Source organism: Crassostrea angulata, chromosome 7, assembly GCF_025612915.1.
Source record: "Crassostrea angulata isolate pt1a10 chromosome 7, ASM2561291v2, whole genome shotgun sequence".
Taxonomy (NCBI): Eukaryota; Metazoa; Mollusca; class Bivalvia; order Ostreida; family Ostreidae; genus Magallana; species Magallana angulata.
This window is the reverse complement of record NC_069117.1, coordinates 48,443,798-48,465,342: the sequence shown is the minus strand read 5'-3', so window position 1 is coordinate 48,465,342 and position 21,545 is coordinate 48,443,798. Positions and strand designations below refer to the sequence as shown.

The 21,545-nt window shown below is 32.9% G+C and overlaps 3 protein-coding genes and 1 pseudogene across 3 annotated transcripts; all 4 read right to left on the bottom strand.

The window, feature by feature from the left end:
- Positions 1-896: 896 nt before the first annotated feature.
- LOC128157348 (cholecystokinin receptor-like) lies at positions 897-2,195 on the bottom strand (annotated as a pseudogene).
- A 5,819-nt stretch (positions 2,196-8,014) lies between these two features.
- On the bottom strand, positions 8,015-9,858 carry LOC128156956 (cholecystokinin receptor-like). The gene has a single exon (XM_052819294.1). It carries the CDS (start codon positions 9,856-9,858, stop codon positions 8,656-8,658), a length of 1,203 nt encoding a protein of 400 aa, XP_052675254.1. The 3' UTR covers positions 8,015-8,655.
- Positions 9,859-12,381: 2,523 nt separating this feature from the next.
- LOC128156370 (probable G-protein coupled receptor No18) lies at positions 12,382-14,556 on the bottom strand. Its single transcript, XM_052818475.1, has one exon. It carries the CDS (start codon positions 14,554-14,556, stop codon positions 13,351-13,353), a length of 1,206 nt encoding a protein of 401 aa, XP_052674435.1. The 3' UTR covers positions 12,382-13,350.
- A 1,374-nt stretch (positions 14,557-15,930) lies between these two features.
- Positions 15,931-17,862, bottom strand: LOC128156885 (5-hydroxytryptamine receptor 2B-like). The gene has a single exon (XM_052819212.1). The coding sequence runs from the start codon at positions 17,774-17,776 to the stop codon at positions 16,859-16,861; it is 918 nt and encodes a 305-aa protein (XP_052675172.1). The 5' UTR covers positions 17,777-17,862; the 3' UTR covers positions 15,931-16,858.
- Positions 17,863-21,545: the final 3,683 nt, after the last annotated feature.

Sequence of the window (21,545 nt, the reverse complement as noted above, 5' to 3'; positions counted from 1 at the left end):
AAATAAACAGATGTCTTCAATAGTACTGCACTTTCATTTTCACAGTAATCAAGGCACGAAATATTTTTGAATATGTACTCGGGGTCTCATATATTCATTGCCCAATGCTGGTTCTCAAATTTATGACTAATTATTAGTTACAGATACAATTTGATGTCACAATGTCTACTGCGGTAGGTATACCAATTTTTAGAAAAACGGTATATCCTGCTAATCCAAACGATAAGGCGAGAGTAAGTGAAAGAGTAGAATAACATTTTTGAAACTGAAACTTTGCTATCTATTTAGTCCAAACCATTGCCAATATCTGCGCTTTTTCCATTTCGAGTAAAAATGGATCTCGGGTTAGATGGATAGTCTCATTAAAAAGAGCTGATATACGTCCTATTCAGATATCGGAAATATATTTCATACTGTGATGTCATTTAATGTTATATTTAATACAATTTAAAAAAAAAGGTCCATTTCAATAAACTATAAGATATTGCATTTTTAATACCATATTTGAATGAATAACCCTATCATTTTTTCATTATGTTTTATAAAACTATAAATTATCTATACTTTTTTAATAGTAATTCCTTGTTATAAAAATTCAATTAAAAGAAATCTCGTCTTAAATCATAAACATGTCGGTTCCTTCCATTTACAAAATCTTGACCATTACGTAAACAAAACATACTGACCGGAAAATCACATCTAAAGATGTTCCGAATTTCTTATCATTAACCATCATTCATATTACGTATAAAATAAATTAAAGGTTTAGCCTTTTCTAGATTGGTTTTCTACATCGTGTTGCTCATCTTTTTTTTTTTGATTATTAGAATATGATAAATCAAATAAGAACTGTTTGTTTCTGTAATAATGTAATTGTGTTTATTCAACAAAAAACATTGGATATACATGTACAACATTTTGATCAATTGACCATGCAAATTACTTGGATGATTATCTCAAATAACGAAAGAAACATTGACTCAGCAACAATTTTTGAACAACTTTTTGAATTCTCCTCTAAATTGGCTGTCTAAGAAGGCAAAACTTATTGGATTTGTAATGTTGTTTATTATATACATTCTATACACAAACAGCATACCAGCTCGAACAGAATCTGAAAACTCCTCCCAAAACCTTGGGTTTCTTGCTTCTAACAAAATGATGACCACTTTTGGGATGTAACAAATTAAAAAAATAATAGTACTCAGCATGAACATGAAAGTAAATTTATGAACAACTCTCTTATTGATCTGTTCTTTTCTGCGCTTTGCACTTGACTTGAAGGGGGTTGGTTTGGCGTCGTAAGATTTGTTTTCTTTTTGTTCATCCCATTTATTTAATTTTGTATTTTTAGTGCAGTTCACAATACCAGAAAGCTCAAATTCATTCGTCTTCACGGACTGACATTCAGTGTTTGTGTTTCTTAAATGTCCGTCTTTACTGAAATGTTGCACCTGGGAAATATAACTCTGACTTGATTTCTTTACAGTGTTGTGCTTTCCTGCTTTGTGGTTTTCTTTTCGTACTTTAAATGTTTGATGATGGTGTATCCTATCCTCGTGTACAAGCAAATGAGGGAAATTATGACAAAGATTGCTGTGAGTAAAACAATCCCTCCGAATATCAACGACTCTGTTTTATTTTCGGATTTCAGTTTACTACATCTCAGTCCAACGATTCCCTCTTCTTCGTTTGGAAAAGACACTGAACCATAAAAATGTGTAGTTGGTGTTGATAGAATAAATCCAATAATTAAAACAAGGATAATACCAAAACGTTTCCATTTTAGTGTCATTTGTCTTTGAAGAGGTCTGCATATCTTGAGATAACGCTGTACGGCGATAACCAGGAGTAAGAAGAATGAACAAGATGTTGTGAAAGCCGCGAAAAACCACCAGGCTTTACACAACCTATTGTTGTTAAACTGTGCCTGCATCATATTGAGAGCTATTCCGAATGAACCGCAAACGAGAGAAGCCAGAAGATCTGCGGTGGCAAGAAATGGGATGAAATATCGTTCTTCTTTGTTTCCTTTCATCTTGAAGCCGTAGATCAGAATCACTATAGAATTTCCTAGCAGGCCTGTTATGATATACAGTGACAGAATGACACTGTTTGGAGTCAGTCCTCTTGCTAATTTACTGTTCCATATGTGAAGCTTGTCCGATAGAATTGTATCATTATCCATCTCTCGAAGAGTGGGAATACTTTCCTGGTTAATCTGCATTTATATGTTTGTTAATTTAATATTACCAAGCATCACTTGCACTGAATTTAACACGTGTAGGAAGAGAAAGTCTAGTTTCCTTTTAAGCTATTTTCCTTCGAGGAACTTGTGAGGTGTACGAACTTCCAAAATGGAAAGGCATTGAGTATTTAAAAAGAGTAAGTTAAGGCAAAACTGACCTAAAATCTTAAAGTATTATACTATATTCGGCTTTAACTTGTCACTTTATTCAATTATTTATCAATAACTAACATTCTTTAAAAGAAATGATCGAAAAGCAATTATATTTTTTAAATGAAATTTGTGCCATTCACAAGTAAATAATTCCTTAATATCATAACATTTCCTGGTAATTATGAGACCTTTCGCAGTTATACAAAATGGCCATGTGATCTTTTTTTTTTAATACCAACTTATGTAATGTCAACACGAAGAGCATATTACTCTTGTTGAGTAACAACATTGGTTGTGGTCAAATATTTTTTGCAAACACTTTTTTTGAAAATTTATCACATACATGTAAGTGTTATTAAAAAAAGGAAAACAAAGATAAAGTTATAAATTGTGAAACTAATGCCCAACCAGTTAATCTTTTTGTTTGTTTTTATTTAACATGGACAACCTTAATATCTATTTGACAATAGATATAAAAAAGATAATCACTTGTATTTCATTTATCATTGCCATAGTAAATATTATTCTTAAAAATGGAATAAATCAACAATTTTTTTATACAGTTATGCAAGTGCATACATGTATCATGTACATGCATGCAAGCTATTACTCCATGTTGTATTCAAATATTAATACATTAAAGATTTCAGATATGGTGGCTTGGAAAATTATCAAACTGTTTCAAATTCAATATAAAAGAAAACCCTATTTTCAGAAATTATCGGAAGCTTATATTCTAGTCGCTTCAATATGAATCCACTTTGACCAAACTCTTTTGTGGATCTCTTTTCGTTCAAAACGACAGCGAATAAATTCAGCACGGTTTTTTTCATCTCGAAGTAAAAATGCATTAGATAAATTGATTGTGATGTCGAACGTCTAATTAAGATACTGAGATGTCATTTAATATCGATGATCATATCTAAATGCAGTCTTTAGGACCATATGGTTGTAAGCAATCGCAATTCGCAAATTAGTTAATGTTCATATGGAAATATTTCCTAATTACATAAGATATGTTTCCGTAATAATAAATTGTCAAGCATTAAAATTATATCATATCCAAATACATAAATGTATTTGTTTTCTGGAGAAAGTGAAAGAAAGAACTTATGAGGTAAAGCGCGCTAAGTATACAATATTGCATATTCATAGCACTTTTACAAACATCGGAGGATTTTTTCAAACATTTCAGAATATTGTAATATCATTTTAAAATATTCTGTTGAAATGTTCTAAAGGAAATGTAAAATATGCAAATACCTTGCTTAATGAATACTAATATCATAAACGTCACCAAAGAAAAATCTATGGGGCTTGAAAGGGGAGGATTTTCTGAGTATGCATTGAATATCTGAATCACTTTTTATTCCAAATACTGTGGTTTCATCAATATTCGTCAAATACCAATTTTCGTGGATTTCGGTGTTTAGTTGATCCACGAAATTAAATGTTCATTGAAGTGCAATTTTTATTAACATTTTGTATTGATAGGGTCATTGGCCACGAATTTACGTATCCTTGAAATTGTGATTTTCACTTTATCCACGAAAATTGATGCCCTTGAATATTAATGAAACCACAGTATATCGGCAATGAATAAATGCTCTACGCGAATTGAATGGTTTGTTTGCATTTAATTTGCAGTTGTTTAATTAATTAATTAATCTAAAGAATATAAAAACTCAAGTTCTTATATTTTCTTTACATTGCTCTGATCTTTTTTCCACCTTTCGTTTGACTTCAACATTGTTGGTTTGGCTTGTTAGCTCTGTATTATTTGTTTTCTAAATTAGAGATATTTATATTACCTTAAGTTAACTCTTTAATTCGAATGCAATGACATGGTACTGATAAAGTGTATACTTGCAATGCAAAGAAATCACTACAGCTGTTGCTGTGATAAAGGATACATATAAATTTTTTAAAAAAATTGCTCAAATGAAATGAAATTGACACTGAGAGTGTTTAAAGACTGCCTTTGCCACCAACTTCTATGCATTATCACATCACATAAAGTGTTTACAGTTTCTTTACCTGGTGTCATCGATGACAATATTTGCACTAATTATGGTTGCTACTGACTGTCTACGGGAATATATTGGGCTGTTGAAGTCCATAGAAGGCGAGGCGAAGCAGAGCCTTCATTGGACTTTAACAGCCCGACATTTTCCAGCCAACTAAAACCTTATATGTATTTGTTTTTTCGACTTATTTGTATTTTGCACACACACAAATACATATCCTTGTACCTTTTGCCCCGATTAGATTTTGCCCGGCTATGAGTTATGTATAAGTCTTTGTTTACAGATGTTTACAGTGCAAGTTTACATCTCTATATTTACATTAAATTTATAGTGTCCCTTATGTTTGAATTGGAACACGCTTAGGTTAGATGGAAAGTTTTATTATGACGTCACAAACATCGAAGTGCAACGCCACAAGCGAAAATCAGAGTTCACGCTTTTGTCTGTCACAATGGCTCTTCCATAAATTGAACTTACCTTAGGATAATACAGTAATTTCAAGGTATAAATCACATTTGCAGACAAGGCAAGAACTTAAAGAAATATAAATATAAGCATTTAATGCTTATTTTTGGATATCGTTGGTCCTAAAACACACCAGGTCATGCAGGCAAATTATCATACCGCGCTAGCACGCGGTATTCAATTTGTCTGCACGACCTATATATATGTAATGTATCAGAGGGAATACACTAAGGGCGGATAAGTCACTAAAATTCGCGAAGCACACGGCATTCTCATTAATTTAATCCTTCATTTTGTGCGCAATAATTCCAGTATAATCTGTATAATTTAACTACAGCAATTTAAACATTCATATTTAGGAAAGGGCATGGATGGATGATCTTTATTTAGAACAGTTTGGTTTCACTAGGATGAATGTTTCAATATTTGTGATTTAATTAGCTAATTTAGATATAGAAAATCGAATTTCGAAATCTAAATTAGCAAATAAATTTTAAACTTCATATTTCAAATCTCTGTTTTAGTCCCTCAACCGCATTATTATAATAATTAAATTATAACATTATTTTTAACTGCAGATCTTTATTGAACAAAGATCTTTGTCGGTTATGTTGATATCATTATAGTTCTCACATATAAAGTACATGTATAATTTATTATTCAAATGTTATGTATTTTTTTACGGCGGGAGGGGGGGGGAGGGGTGGTGGTGAAAAGTTGTTACACATACAATGTATGCATGTCCATACATTTTAAAACAATAAACTAAAACAAAAAAATTGAAAATATATGCAATCAAACTTTAATGTTTATTATTGTCTACACATAAAATTGGGCTCTGTGTAGAAATCAGCACCCTATCAATCCTACATTTGATCGGATAGAATACGTATTCTTAGAAATTGAAAACATTGCCGTCAGTTTGACACAGAATTAAGTGTTTACTAAGGAAAAAGAGTCTTCACATTTTAAATATTTCCGTATAGCGACGTGATAACATCTCAATGATATGTTTATTTCCATACTGTGTACATACTCTTCTTACATCATACATTTCCTAAGACTAATTGTTGGCATTTATCAAAACTTTATTGAAACACCATATATATATATATTTCTTATAATTTTTTTTTGTTGGGGGGGGGGGGGGGGGGGTAGTAGATAATATGTATCATTTTGAAATTAAAATGATAAAGTTATTGGGGAGTGTTAAAAACGAACATTATTATTAAATAATGGACATATTTTGACAAAGCTTAAATTCATGCTGTATTGGTTTGACCATTTTTGTCTTTAAACTTTAAAGTATAAGATTTCTATTTCTTGATCTTGTTCTACTAAACAAGCGTGGATCCAGCGAATGCGTCGATTTTTTCAAAGAGGGATTTAGGAGGAACTTGGTGGAATAAAGTACATGAGTGCTTTAGGGATTTTTGTTTAGATGCAAGGTGATTTAAGCCGCTTAGAGACCGAAAGTTTTTTAAAGATGAAAACTGATGAAGATGAGACAGGTGGATTTAAATCAGGGAAAGACCCCCAGGGCGAATATATAAAGCGCTTTTTCATAGAGTCTAAAGAGTAAAACACAACCGTGATAACAGATGGTAAAAATGGTTATTGATTTGAAAAATAACCGATATTGGGCGAGGTAAGAAAACGTGAAGAGAGCAAGCCTCGCCCTCTGTTACGTTTCCTTACCTCCGCGATTCCAAAATATTGATTTTTTTCAAAACACTATCATGCATTTCGTTTATTCTACAACAAAATATCGCAATTTACGCCTCAAACGAGCTACTTATGTCAAATTTCGGTGTATATCTGCAGTTGAAACCATTACGCTATGGCGTAGACGAAAAAAAAACCAGATGACGTCACAACGTCGAATAAATGCACGAGGCTATATAAGGCACTGATCGAATTTAGTTATGGTTTACCGAGTTACCTTTATGCAATCATTCAATACTAGAAGTAGTTGCAGTATTAAAGCTACTATGCTTCAATACTATATTGAGGCATATAATATCGATAAAAAGAATCTCGGCTTCTTAAATGCCGACATAACAAGCTATTTATGGTATTCTCATCAAAACATATTGTTACATGAAAGATAGCGACTATGAATTCAATTTTTTGGATAGGGTGCAAAGATATACAAAATTTGCCAAACAAGTTCCAACTATAAAAAAATATTGATTTTGTATTTAGTTAATTTTTCATTTGACTGGTTGAAAGATGTTTTGTGACACAACTTAAATCTAAAAAAAATGTACCTAAATATAACTCTATCTCTCTCTCTCTCCCTCCCTCTCTCTCTCTCTCTCTCTCTCTCTCTCTCTCTCTCTCTCTCTCTCTCTCTCTCTCTTCTTTCGTTTTTTTTCTCTCGAAATTTCAAAAGGATATTGCATCTCCCATATCATCCATTTGGATCCTCCAGTAAAAAATATACATGAACAGTGCTTAACAACCTTTAAATCATGTATGCCTTAATTAAAACCTTATAGATACATGTACATCTATTCAATAATAAAAACCCATTGCTCTGCAGCAGAGTTGAAAAAAGTAACAAAAAGTGTATGCTTCGTAATGTTTATTGCATATTACATGTACCATGACAGCGTAAACTGCACATTTGAGAAGCGATCTGCCTTAATAAAAAAAGAAAGAAACACAAACTAGCTAACTAAAACATAAAGAAAACATTGAAATTAAATGGCAATAACAAATAAACCAAAACAAATAAAATAAAACTTTAAAGTTGTGTTTGCGAAATTTATTATTTCTTCAATTTTTTTTAAAAATGGAAATATGATTTGGCAGTTTTTAAACTTGTTTTTGTTAACATATAGATGTTAATTTTATTTATTTTACAAATCTTCAGGTAGTTGTATTGTTCATAAAGGGTAAAAGCATATATCTTTTAATGAGATTACACATATCAGAATAAGCATGACACATAAGTATATGATTGCAATTCAAACATGTTTTTCCAGTTGTGTTCGAATATTTTCGGGAAAAATGAAAATTACATCTCTGTTTTCTATCTGTTATCTAGAGGAAAGTGTAAGATTATTAACATTTTGATTTAGTATATCAGAATAAGCATGACACATAAGTATATGATTGCAATTCAAACATGTTCTTCCAGAGTATTGTTTGATTTATACATTAGGTATTTAAACATAATATGCAGGTACAGTCAATGAAAATACTAAGAAAAAGCAGGAAGGAACATGAAGGAGAAGCCACAGAAAAAAGCGGGAAGGGACATGAAGGAGAAGCCACAGATGATGACAAATGTTTCAAACACTAAAATATACGTATAACCTTCCCAATATAAGTATCTTACAGATGCATAATAGCAATAAGTTTTCAGAATCATTTTTCCCATATATATAGTCTTTTGTTATGGATGTCTTTGTAATTTTTACATTCAGCGTTGATGTAATTTTTTTCATCATTTTGCAAGGTAAATTGTTTTGTAAATAAAATAATCTAATTTACTAGCCTGTGAATACACTTATTAAACATATATTGAATGGGTAGTTTAATCAAGCAAAGGCAGAAAATTGTTCTCCATGATTTATAAATAAACACAAGCTAAACCTTTTCCCAGCCCTTTCTGTATCATCATTATTTAGATCAATTCAAAAATTGCTAAAACAAATTGAATAAAATAATAAAAATTGTTTATAATGTGTTGTGAAAAAAAATGATTCGGTGAATTGAATATTGCTAATCTAATCAACAAAATATCCCTTTGATTCATCTACAAACTTTTAAGACTTTTCTTATTTCTCTTGAAAACTGTGTGTCTAAGAAGGCGTAAATAAATGGATTTGTGATGTTATTAATAATAAACATTCTATACACAAATAGCATACCAGCTCTGCCCGAATCTGACAACTCCTCCCAGAACCTCGGGTTTCCCGCTTCTAACAACATTATTATCACTTTCGGGATGTAACATATAAGAAAAATAACTGTGATCATCATAAACATGAGAGTAAATTTATGAACAATTCTCTTGTTGGTTTGCTCTTTCCCTCGCCTTGCACTTGATTTAAACGTGCTTGGTTTTGCTCTAGTTGCTTTGCTGTCTTTCAAACCTACCCTGTTGTTTAGTTCTGTTGGTATGGTGGACTTCGCAACACAAGACAAATTGTTATTGTCTGTTTCGACAGAATGAACTCCAGTTTCTGTTTTACATGGGTGTTCCAAGCTAGGGGGATTTGGTAATTGGGAGTTCTGGATTGGTTTCTCGGAGCTACTGATGATGTTCTGCTTTTTTGATTTTTTGTTATACATAGTAAGAATGATAATTGTGTACCCTATCCTTGTGTAAAACCAAATAAGGCAAACAATCAAAGATATAATGATGAGTACAATGATCCCTCCAAATATCAGTGATCCTGCTTTGTTTGTAGACTTTAATCTACTACATCTATGTCCGACAATCCCTTCTTTCTCGTTTGTGAAAGACACTAAGCCATAGAAATAAGTCATAGGTGTGGATAGAACAAATGCAATCACTATACCCAAACACATAGCAAACCGCTTCCATTTTAATGTCATTTGTTTTCCTAGAGGTCTACAGATCTTAAGATAACGCTGCACGGCGATAATAAAGAGTAGAAAGATTGAAAAAGATGTTGTGAAAGTCGCGAAAAACCATACGGCTTTACACAAATCATTGTTGTTGAACTTTGCCTGCATCATGTTATATGCGATTCCGAATGAAGCACAAACCAGAGAGGCCCAAAGGTCTGCTATCGCAAGAAATGGGATGAAATATCGTTCTTCTTTGTTTCCTTTCATCTTGAAGCCGTAGATCAGAATCACTATAAAGTTTCCTAGCAGACCTATAACGATGTACAGGGATAGGATTACATTGTTGAGAATCAGTCCTCTGGCTAGGTCACTGTTCCATTTGTCCAGTTTTTGCAATAAAATTGTGTCGTTATCCATTGCTTGTTAAAATGAAGAAATGAAAATGAAGTATGTTCCTCGTCAAAATGTATTTGTAATTATATAAGTAAACTTTACCAGGCATAACTTGCACTAAATTTAGCGCGTTGTTGAGATGTAATTTCCTTGAAAGATATTTTCATTTGATAAGCCTGCATTTATTACTGCAAATGCAAAGTTCAAAATAAAAAAAATAAAATTTAATCTAATATCGTAAAATTTCCTAAAAATCATTTGTCAGAACTCCATGTCAATTGTTTTCTAAGTCATTTGCTCACATTTATTATACAACGGTATTATTTATTGATAAATGTTTTGAAACTGAGACTTCAAAAAGCATATGAAAGCATATGAAATCTACAAGTCGGTAAAGTAGATGTTGATTCTTTAAATCAATAATATTTAAATAATTTTAAAACCAGTACAAGTATGGTGCATATTTTTTTGAAGTTGAAAAAGTCCCTAACAAACAATACTACTTTTGCATAAGATGCAACACTTCGTTGTGGTGGAATATTTTTTCGGGAAGAAATAAAATTTCATTTTCTAGAAGAAAGTGCAAAATTTAATATTAACATTTTGATTTAGTAATATCTAGAAAGGTAAAAGCACTTAGTAAACAATATCGCCTGTGTTAAAGCACTCCTAAAAAACATAAGACAGAAACAAATGAAATTTTCAATATTTTACAACCATCTGTTGGAATAAATCTTAAAAGAAATGCACATTTTTAACTAAGTTGCTAGAAGAGATCCCATTATCATAAACGACGTCAATGAAATCAACAGGTTTTGCGGGTGGAATATGGAAAATTGATGAATATGAATAGATAATACAAATACTATTTGAATCACTTTACATCTTAGATATCCGGAATGAATAGTGGTTTACGAGGATTGAAATGTAAGTTTACATTTAATTAGTTGGGTTTAACTTGGTCTTCATATTAAAAAGCAAATTAAAAACGGTCGGTCTCGCTTCTATTGAGGTAAGAGAAGTAGGTTTCCCACGATGGATGTACACAGGGGTTCATTCAATTAAATTTTCATGTTTTGTTTTCTGCATAAATGAAAAATTAATGGTCACATATACCATTTAGTAATCATGTACTTTTACTGCGCCAGGTTGATCTATATATTAGAAAAAAAATCCCGCCCAACCAAACGGAGATCTATCTATCTATCTATCTATCTGTCTGTCTGTCTGTCTGTCTGTCTGTCTGTCTGTCTGTCTGTCTATCTGTCTGTCTGTCTGTCTGTCTGTCTGTCTGTCTGTCTATCTATCTGTCTGTCTGTCTGTCTGTCTGTCTGTCTGTCTGTCTGTCTGTCTGTCTGTCTGTCTGTCTGTCTGTCTATCTATCTATCTATCTATCTGTCTGTCTGTCTGTCTGTCTGTCTGTCTGTCTGTCTGTCTGTCTGTCTATCTATCTATCTATCTATCTATCTGTCTGTCTGTCTGTCTGTCTGTCTGTCTGTCTGTCTGTCTGTCTATCTATCTATCTATCTATCTATCTATCTATCTGTCTGTCTGTCTGTCTGTCTGTTTGTCTGTCTGTCTGTCTGTCTGTCTGTCTGTCTGTCTGTCTGTCTGTCTGTCTGTCTGTCTATCTATCTATCTATCTATCTATCTATCTATCTATCTATCTATCTATCTATCTATCTATCTGTCTGTCTATCTATCTATCTATCTATCTATCTATCTATCTATCTATCTATCTATCTATCTGTCTATCTATCTATCTAGCTATCTATCTGAAGCTCCTCCGTTTCCTCCTTTTTATACTTGAGAGTATTGGTAGGTATTTTCCTCCATTTTTGTAGTTTTGATGACCTCGAGCTCTCTACAGGTACTGGTTAGTCTGTATACGATGGAGAGCCCAGTTTCCTCGGTACTATTATCAGTGTCACGTGATTAGGTCTCACGTTCCGTGTAACTCGGTCGTCACTGTTTGAAACACTGCCTTCGGTGTGTTCGTTTATTTTGTGGCGGCGGTTGATTTTGGTACGCTTTAAATGATCATAACTTTAGGTCTTATTTTGGAATTAATACATATCAGAGAAACTTTGATACTGAGGAAATGAGATTGAGGAAATGAAGAAAAAGGAGACCTCAGAAAACTAGTTACTCAGTTTTATTTTCTGATCCCAACCAGCTGTAACGACCCCATAATCCTTAAGCAGGAAGGAAGCAGATCCATAAAAATTTGTTGGAGACAAAAATAGAGTAAATGCAATTGCTAACCCCATACACATTTAATTCGTGTCCATGTTTGTGTCATTTGTCTACCTACAGGTAAATGCAGAGTCATCTGTGGGACAATTCTTACAGATCGTTAGGATAGATTACTAGTAGTTAAGTAGTTTGTATTTGAATATGGCATATATGTGGTCAATAAATTGCATATGGACATGAGCAAAGCACGATTCCATTATAGAATTAACCGACCAAGACTAGTATGAACCATATTAGGTCAACACTACAAATATTGTGAGTGATAAAACAATTACCAAATAATTTATTTGCATAAAGTTTTATTTCATATACATTCATCCCGAACACGCTAACCAAACTGTATATCAGGTTTAACGCAAGGTTTAAGCAAGTAATATGATGAACGGTTGATATTTTTAACAACAGGTATACAACATCATTTTTAATGGGAGAGGCCAACTTGATTTTTGCATCGTTTAAAAAGTTACATATCAGCAGAATCAGGTCCATTTTTTCCTTTCACACATAGACATATTTTGAAAAATTACATTGACTAGCTGAAGAGGAAAAATGTTCATAATTGCGTACGTATATTTTATAAGCTTTGACAGGTGGGGTGAACCAAAGGTCTATGTTGGATGAATATAAATGTACCCCTACCATAAATGGTGAAGCATATTTTCCAAATGATTGTTACATCGCGTACGAAGATGGATTCTATGAGGGTACACATATAAATAATTAAGTATATGCAAAATGAAACAGAAGGTCCGGAATTTTTCAGTCAATTTACTGGGGCCATATTTACACATTCCTTTAAAAAAAAACACTTACATTACCTCAAAGAGCATACTCTCTCATATCCTTCTCTTTTTCTCTTTCTTACTTGAATCGAAAAAAATTGCTAACCTTATGTTTTGTTTTATTTACTGTTTTAGTAAAAACTCTTATTTAGTCATTTGATGTCATAGCAGTTATTACAATAATAACTGAAATAGTGTTGCGATAATACAATGTGTTCATTCTGAAGACATATTAATAGAATTAAAGATATAATTGAATTAAGCAAAAAACATAGCAGGGATAGTTAATACACAAAACGATGATTATGTTCCATAAAAACATGTATTTTCTACATCGTTTCTGTGTTTCTATGCAAAAAAAAACTAGAACAATATGAATTTTACATTTAAAACTTTAGTTATGAGGTGTGAAAATTTTCACGAAGTCAAGAATTATTGAAGACCATTTAGATAAATATTTCAGAATTGACACATTGACTTATCTACAAACGTTAAACAACCTATTTATTTCCCTTGAAAATTGATTGTCCAAGAAAGCATAAATAATCGGATTTGTGATGTTATTGATTATGTACATTCTGTACACAAAAAGCACCCCAACTCTGCCTGAATCTGAAAATTCCTCCCAAAAGTTTGTGTTTCTCGCTTCTAACAACATGATTGTCACTTTTGGAATATAACAAATGAGAAAAATAACAGTGATTAACATAAACATGAAAGTAAATTTGTGAACTGCTTTTTTGTTGTTCTGTTCTTTTCTCCGCTTTGCACTAGACTTGAATGCATTTTGTTTCGCTTCATTTGTTTTGCTTTCTTCGAACCCTACCCGGCTATTCGGTTCTGTTATAATGGTGGACATAGCAACACCAGACAACTCGGTGTAGTTTGTCTCCACAGAATGGAATTTAGTTTCTGCTTCACTCAGGTTTTCTACACTACTCGGATTTGGTAATTGAGAGTTGCAGCTCTGGCTTTTTTTCTCTGAACTTATGATTTTCTGCTTTCCTGACTTTTTGTTGTACTTAAGATGAATAAAAATTGTATATCCTATCCTGGAGTAAAAATACACAAGAGAAACGATGACAGAGACTGTGGTAAGTACAACGATCCCCCCGAATATCAGTGATCCTGTTTTATTTGCTGACTTTAATCTACTGCATCTCAGTCCGACGATCCCCTCTTCCTCGTTTGGAAAAGAAACCGAGCCATAGAAATAAGTCGTAGGTGTCGATAGAACAAATGCAATCACTAAAACCAGACACATTGCAAAACGTTTCCACTTCAATGTCATTTGTCTTCCCAGTGGTCTGCAGATCTTAAGATACCGGTGCACTGCGATAATCACGAGTAAAAAGAATGAACAAGATGTTGTAAAGGCAGCAAAAAACCACCAAGCTTTACACAAATCATTGTTGTTGAACTTTGCCTGCATCATATTTAGAGCGATTCCAAATGAAGCACAAACGAGGGAGGCCCAAAGGTCAGCAATCGCAAGAAACGGAATGAAATATCTCTCTTCTTTGTTCCCTTTCATCTTGAAGCCGTAGATAAGAATCACTGTAGAGTTTCCTAGCAAGCCTGTGGTAATGTACAGGGATAGAATGATATTGTTTGGAGTCAGTCCTCTGGCTAATTCACTGTTCCACTTGTCCAGCTTGTCCGATAGAATTGTGTCGTTATCCATTGCTTGTTGGAATGGGAAGTACCTTCCTGGTTAACGTGTATTTATAGGTTTGAATTATTATTAGCATTCACTTGTACTAAATATTAGCGCTGAAATATTAATTTCCTTCAGATGCTTTTGTTTTGTTCAAGGAGCCTGCAAGGGTTATGAATTTTGAAAAATGAGTAGAAAAAAAATTCTTTTGTCATTATCAATCAGATTCCTGGTAATTTAAAGATATGCCAGAAATATTGAAAATTTTGTGTCAATATTTTTCTAAATTGTTTGTTTGGATTGCATTATTCGGCCTTACACAATTTAATGAAAGCTCTGAAACTCTCGAAAAAAGCGTATAAAAGGTTTATGTCGATAATGTAGATGGTGATTGTTTTGATTAATTTTAGAAAGTTCAAAATTTAAAGCTGGGCAAGTATAGGGCATATTTTTAGAAAAACAAAAAAGTCTCTAACAAACGACATAACTCTTGCATTTGATTATGGTCGAATATATTTGGGTAGCATTAAAATTTCATCATAAACATTTTCATGTCTGTTTTCTAGACGAAAGTGTTAGATAAAAGATAAACATTTTGATTTAGTTGTTCTAAAAGAGGTAAACGCGCTCACTAAACAACATCGCCTATACTATAGCAAACATAAACAGACAGAAACAAAAGACATTTCCAATACTTTAGAACTATCTGTTGGGAAATATATCTTTCTAAATAAGTAACATCTATCATCATCGACATTAATGAATTTTCAGGTTTTGCAAGGGGAGAATGAGAAATTGATGAATATGAATAGAAATTACAAATAGTTTTTGAACCACTTTACACCATAAAGTCTGGTTTTATGAAAAATTAATGGTCACGTATTCCTTTTAGAAATCAGTATTTTTATTGCGCTTGGTTCATCTATTTTAGGAAAAAGATACTTCCCGTCAAACCAAACGAAAACACGAAAGAAATGAAAAAGAGAGATACTTCTAATAAGACGGAAACGCCACTATCTATTTTTAACAAAACCATTACAGTATCCAGTGTGCTTTCTTCCTTCCTTTTAAGTAAAAGAAAATCACAATTGAGTAGATAGCCAAGTTAGTAATGCTGTCGTACATCCCTTAAAGATACATGTACCATAAATACCCCTTATATTTCTAATGATATTCAATGCTGATGAACATCTCTATAAGAGCATTCAACACTGCTCTCTCTCTCTCTCTCTCTCTCTCTCTCTCTCTCTCTCTCTCTCTCTCTCAAGTTGGTTGACAAGTTTACTTTAAAAAATCCCAGCATAAATCAGAATAAAGTTGTACAAATGCATGGTATCATGCATTTATTTTCAGTCATTATGGAAAAACATTACAGCTGATAAAATCTAGTATCAAGTTTCCGTACTCCAAATACATTTACTCTTCATCAATATACATAACCAAACTAGAATAAACATTTCCATTTCTATCATTAATAATGTCACGACGCTATTGATTCACGCTAATTTTCATTTTCATTTTAAGGAATAATTTTTAGACTTCTGTGGAGAGATCAATACAGGATGGCAATTGCTTTAATTTTAATAGATGATCAGTTCTTTTTTTAAAATTTTAAAATAATTACAAGTTTTTGTTAAACTTGATTACAGTAGTATGCTGATAATCAATCTCTAAATATCCACCACTTTAAGTAAATAATCTAAATGTCGATGCAATATTTATAAATATTTGAAATATGTAAATAAAGTAAAAAATACGTTTTTATTGTAGTATTGAATACAGCATAACTGCACTTCTTATTACATTCTACCTAAACGTCCCTGTAAGCTTCAGGTAAATAATGTATTTTTTAAGTGTGTAAATTTTCGTTTTCTAATTTTACTTACTAGTATATAGTAAATCAAATCTGAAGTTTTCGCTGCGAGTTAAATGTCTCAATTTCAAGTAAACTCACTAATTCAATAGCATTATTATTCCTAAAATTTGTAGACGCATGTACTATGTAAATCCAGACGCTCAATAGATAAACAATACATAAAAAGATGGGAAGAATGCACTTGTGAAATATCTATCATAGAACCTTACTACTTGCACACACAACATTTTTTTATTTCTTTTGTAAACTATTTATCAAGAAAGGCGTAAATGATTGGGTTTGTGATGTTATTCAAGATATAAATCCTATAAATAAACAATATAACAGATCTTCCTGTATATGTAAACTCCTCCCAAAACGATGTATTCCTTGCTTCCAGCAGCATGATGGTGGTTTTAGGAATATAACAAATCAGAAAAAATGACGGTTATTAGCATATACATCAATGTGAATTTATACACGACTCGCTTCCGTTTTCTCCTTTTTACACTCGAGATCCTGGGTTCTGGGTTCGTGTTTTCCCCCATTGATTTTTGTAGGTGCCTCGAGGTCTCTGCAGGTAGTGGAAAACCCAGTTTCCTCGGTTCTATCGTCATTGTCACGTGACTGGGTGTCACGTTCCGGGTAACTCAGTCGGTCGTCACTGTTTAAAACATTGCCTTGAGAGTGTTCGACTGTTTTGTGGTGGCGGTTAATTTTGGTACGCTTTAAATGGTCCCGAATTTTCAATCCTATTTTGGAATAAAGACATATCAGAGAAACTATGATCGTGATGGTGATGAAAAGAATTAGGCTTCCATAAAACAGTGACCAAGTTTTATTTACAGAGCTCAACCTATTGCAACGGAATCCAGAGATCCCTAATTCCTCATTAAAAAATAGATCAGATCCATAAAAGTAGGTCATGGGTACAGCTAAGATAAAAGCAATTGTTAGTCCCATACACAAAGCGAACCGTTTCCATTTTAAGGTCATTTGTCTCCCGAGGGGTTGGCAGACTTTGAGATATCTGGGAACTGCAACAATCTGTAGAAAAAACACAGACGTGAAAGTTGAGAGGGCGGCAAAGAGATACCAAGTCTTGCACAATTGTTCATTGTCAAATGTTGCCTGCATCATATTTTGAGCAATCCCAAAAGAAGCACAAATCAAAGAAGCCCAAAGGTCCGCCATCGCAAGAAACGGAATGAAATACCTGTCTTCTTTACTGCCTTTCATTTTGAAACCGTAAATGAAGATGACGAGGGAGTTACCCCCAAAACCAGCCACCATATACATTGACAGGATAGTGTTGTTAGGAATAAGGCTCTGCACTATCTCGTTGTTCCATTCCTTTACCTTTTGCGATATGTCGAAAGTAACGTTGTCCATTTTGAATGGTTGGGCTGTATATAAAACCTCCTGATTCTGTATTAAATGGATTTGAAGGTCTTCGAATTATGTGTAGATGTACGTAAATGGTTAACTGATAAAGAAGCTATTACTTATACATATCCTTACAAGGAAGTTATTTTAACGAACGATCGTTTTGTTTTATTGTTATATTAATAATGCTCAGGAAATAATCTAAACGAAAGTTGGTTAATTAAGGTCTTCCGTTTCCTACGGAAGACCTTATAGTTTTCGTAGTTTCTTATTATGAGGGTCTTCCGTTTCCAACGGAAAACCTTATTGTTTTCGTACTGTTTCTTATTAGGGTCTTCCGTTTCCAGCGGAAGACCATATTGTTTTCGTACTGTTTCTTATTATTTTTTTTTTTTTCCAAATTTTGTGCACGCGATTTCTCGAAAACTATTCGGCCGATTTCAATCATTTTTTCACAGATGGTGAGGCATGATCTGAATTTTATATATTTTTGAAATTGTTGTTGTCGTCACTTCCATTTTGTAGTTTTTTACGACACATTTTGTGCAGAGCTGATCTCAGAAACTATCAGAGATATGATTACAAAATTTTCAGGATAGGTAGAGTATAGTTTGAAGTTGTGCCCTATTTATATGTTTTACGCCAGCGCCGCCATTTATTGGAGCTTGCCCAGGCACGAAAATCGGGTACGAATTTTTTTTCAAAATGTTCATACGTTTTGATCTGTATCTTTTTATCAGTTGATATTTTGTTAAGACATATATCACAAAAGTGGTAGGGAATAAAAAGTTCTTTCCAACAAAATCAAGAAAAAGGGGCTGGCTTTAAAATTAGGGGCCAAGACACTCGTAAACTCTATTCCACATATCTTAAAAACGATCAAGATTTTGTAATGCATTATAGAAGCAAAGTTGTTGATCGTAACACTATCTATCAGAAAAATTATTGCCACGCCCATTTATTACGTAATTAGGGATTTTTAGGGGCCAAAGTACTTAAACTTTGATGCAATATATCTCGAGAAGGAAACATATTTTGTTAGGCAATGTAAAGAGAGAAAATGTTTGCATTAATGATTCTAATTGATTCCACCAATCAAAACACCAATGTCTGTCCCCATTAAGGATCTAAAGGGCTGGCCCCTAAAATAATCAATCATTTTTATCTCAAAAATGAACAACAATTTCTGATAAGTACAAGAACAAAATGTGTTAGTATTCTTAAGACCTTTTCAACAAAAACAAGAAAAAGGGGCTGGCCCCTTTAATTAGGGGCCAAGACACTCGTAAACTCTATTACAAATAACTTAAAAACGATCAAGATTTTGTAATGCATTATAGAAGCAAAGTTGTTGATCGTTACAATATCTATCAGAAAAATCATTGCCACGCCCATGTTTCACGTAATTAGGGATTTTGAGGGGCCAAAGTACTTAAACTTTGACGCAATATATCTAGAGAAGGAAACATATTTTATTAGACATTGTAGAAGAGAAAATGCTTGCATTGATAATTCTAATCGATTCCACCAATCAAAACACCAATGTCTGTCCCCAATTAAGGATCTAGATCTGGCCCCTTAAATATTCAATCATTTGTATCTCAAAAATGAACAACAATTTCTGATAAGTACAAGAACAAAATGTGTTAGTATTCTTAAGACCTTTTCAACAAAAACAAGAAAAAGGGGCTGGCCCCTTTAATTAGGGGCCAAGACACTCGTAAACTCTATTACAAATAACTTAAAAACGATCAAGATTTTGTAATGCAGTATAGAAGCAAAGTTGTTGATCGTTACAATATCTATCAGAAAAATCATTGCCACGCCCATGTTTCACGTAATTAGGGATTTTGAGGGGCCAAAGTACTTAAACTTTGACGCAATATATCTAGAGAAGGAAACATATTTTATTAGACATTGTAGAAGAGAAAATGCTTGCATTGATAATTCTAATCGATTCCACCAATCAAAACACCAATGTCTGTCCCCAATTAAGGATCTAGATCTGGCCCCTTAAATATTCAATCATTTGTATCTCTAAAATGAACAACAATTTAAGATAGGTGTAAAAACAAAAAATGTTAGTATTCATGAGACCTTTCGTATAAAATCAAGAAAAAGGGGCTGGCCTCTTAAATTAGGGGCAAATAGACTCGTAAACTCTATTACACATACCTTAAAAACGATCAAGATTTTGTAATGCAGTATAGAAACAAGGTTGTTGATCGCAGCAATATCAGTTTGTAAAGCTCATTTCCAAACCCATTGATGACGTAATTAGGTATTTTAGGGGACTAAAATCTTAAATCTTTAATGTGCTGTATGTTAAAAAGCAAAACACTCTGTTAAGCATTTGAAAGGATATTGACAATCGTATACATTATCTGAAAGGAAGTGGTTGAGGGAAAATTCTGAAATTTCATTAATTTTTAATCGAATCGTTTAAAAAATTGAAAGGAAGACCTACTCGTTACTCGTAACGAGATCGTATCTAGTTATTATTTTTTCCCCCAAATTTTGTGAATGCGATTTTTCGTAAACTATCCAACCGATATCAGCCATTTTTCCACAGATGATTGAACGTGACCTGAATTTTATATGTTTTTGAAATTTGTAACGTCGTCACTTCCGGTATCGATTTACGGCCGATTTTGTAATATCTACGACCTTTTTTGTGCAGTGATGAACTCATAAACTATCAAAGATATGACTTTGAAACTTTCCGGATATGTTGAATAAAGCTTAAAGTTAGGCCCTATTAAGTTTCATGCCTGTGACTGTATTCCTTGGAGCTCACTGAGACACGAAAGTTTGGGTACGAATTTTCATTCAAAAATTTTGATACGTTTTGATCTGTATCTTTTTATCAGTTGTTATTTTGTTAAGACATATATAACAAAAGTAGTAGAAAGTTCTTTCCAACAAAATCAAGAAAAAGGGGCTGGCCCCTTTTTTTCGGGGCCAAGACACTTGTAAACTCTATCACAAATAACTTAAAAACGATACAGAGTTTGTAATACATTATGGAAGCAAAGTTGTTGATCGTAAAAATATCTGTCGTTTAAAATCATTCCCACGCCCATATATTTCGTAATTAGGGATTTTTAGGGGCCAAAGTACTTAAACTTTGACACAATATATCTAGAGAAGGAGACATGTTTTGTTAAGCATTGTAAAAGAGAAAATATTTGCATTATTGATTTCAATCGATTCCACTTATCAATACACCAATGTTTGTCCCCATTAGGGATCTACAGGGCTGCCCCTAAAATATTCAATCATTTGTATCTAAAAAATGAACAATAATTTTAAATTTGCGTTAGAACTAAAAATGTTGGTATTCTTAAGACATTTTCAAAAAAATCAAGAAAAAGGGGCTAGCTACTACAATTAAGGGCCAAGACACTCGTAAACTCAATAACAAATAACTTAAAAACGATACAGATTTTGTAATGCATTATAGAAGCAATTTTAGATGGTTGTAAGAACAAAAAATGTTAGTATTTGTGGGACCTTTTGAATAAACTCAAGAAAAAGGGGCTGGCCTCTTAAATTAGGGGCCAAGACACTCGTAAAGTCTCTTACACATACATAAAAAACGATCAAGATTTTGTAATGCAGTATAGAAGCAAAGTTGTTGATCGTAACAATATCAGTTTGTAAAACTCATTGCCAAACCCATTGATGACGTCAGTTGATTTTAGGGGACTAAAATCTTAAATCTTTAATGTGCTGTATGTGAAAAAGCAAAACACTCTGTTAAGCATTTGAAAGG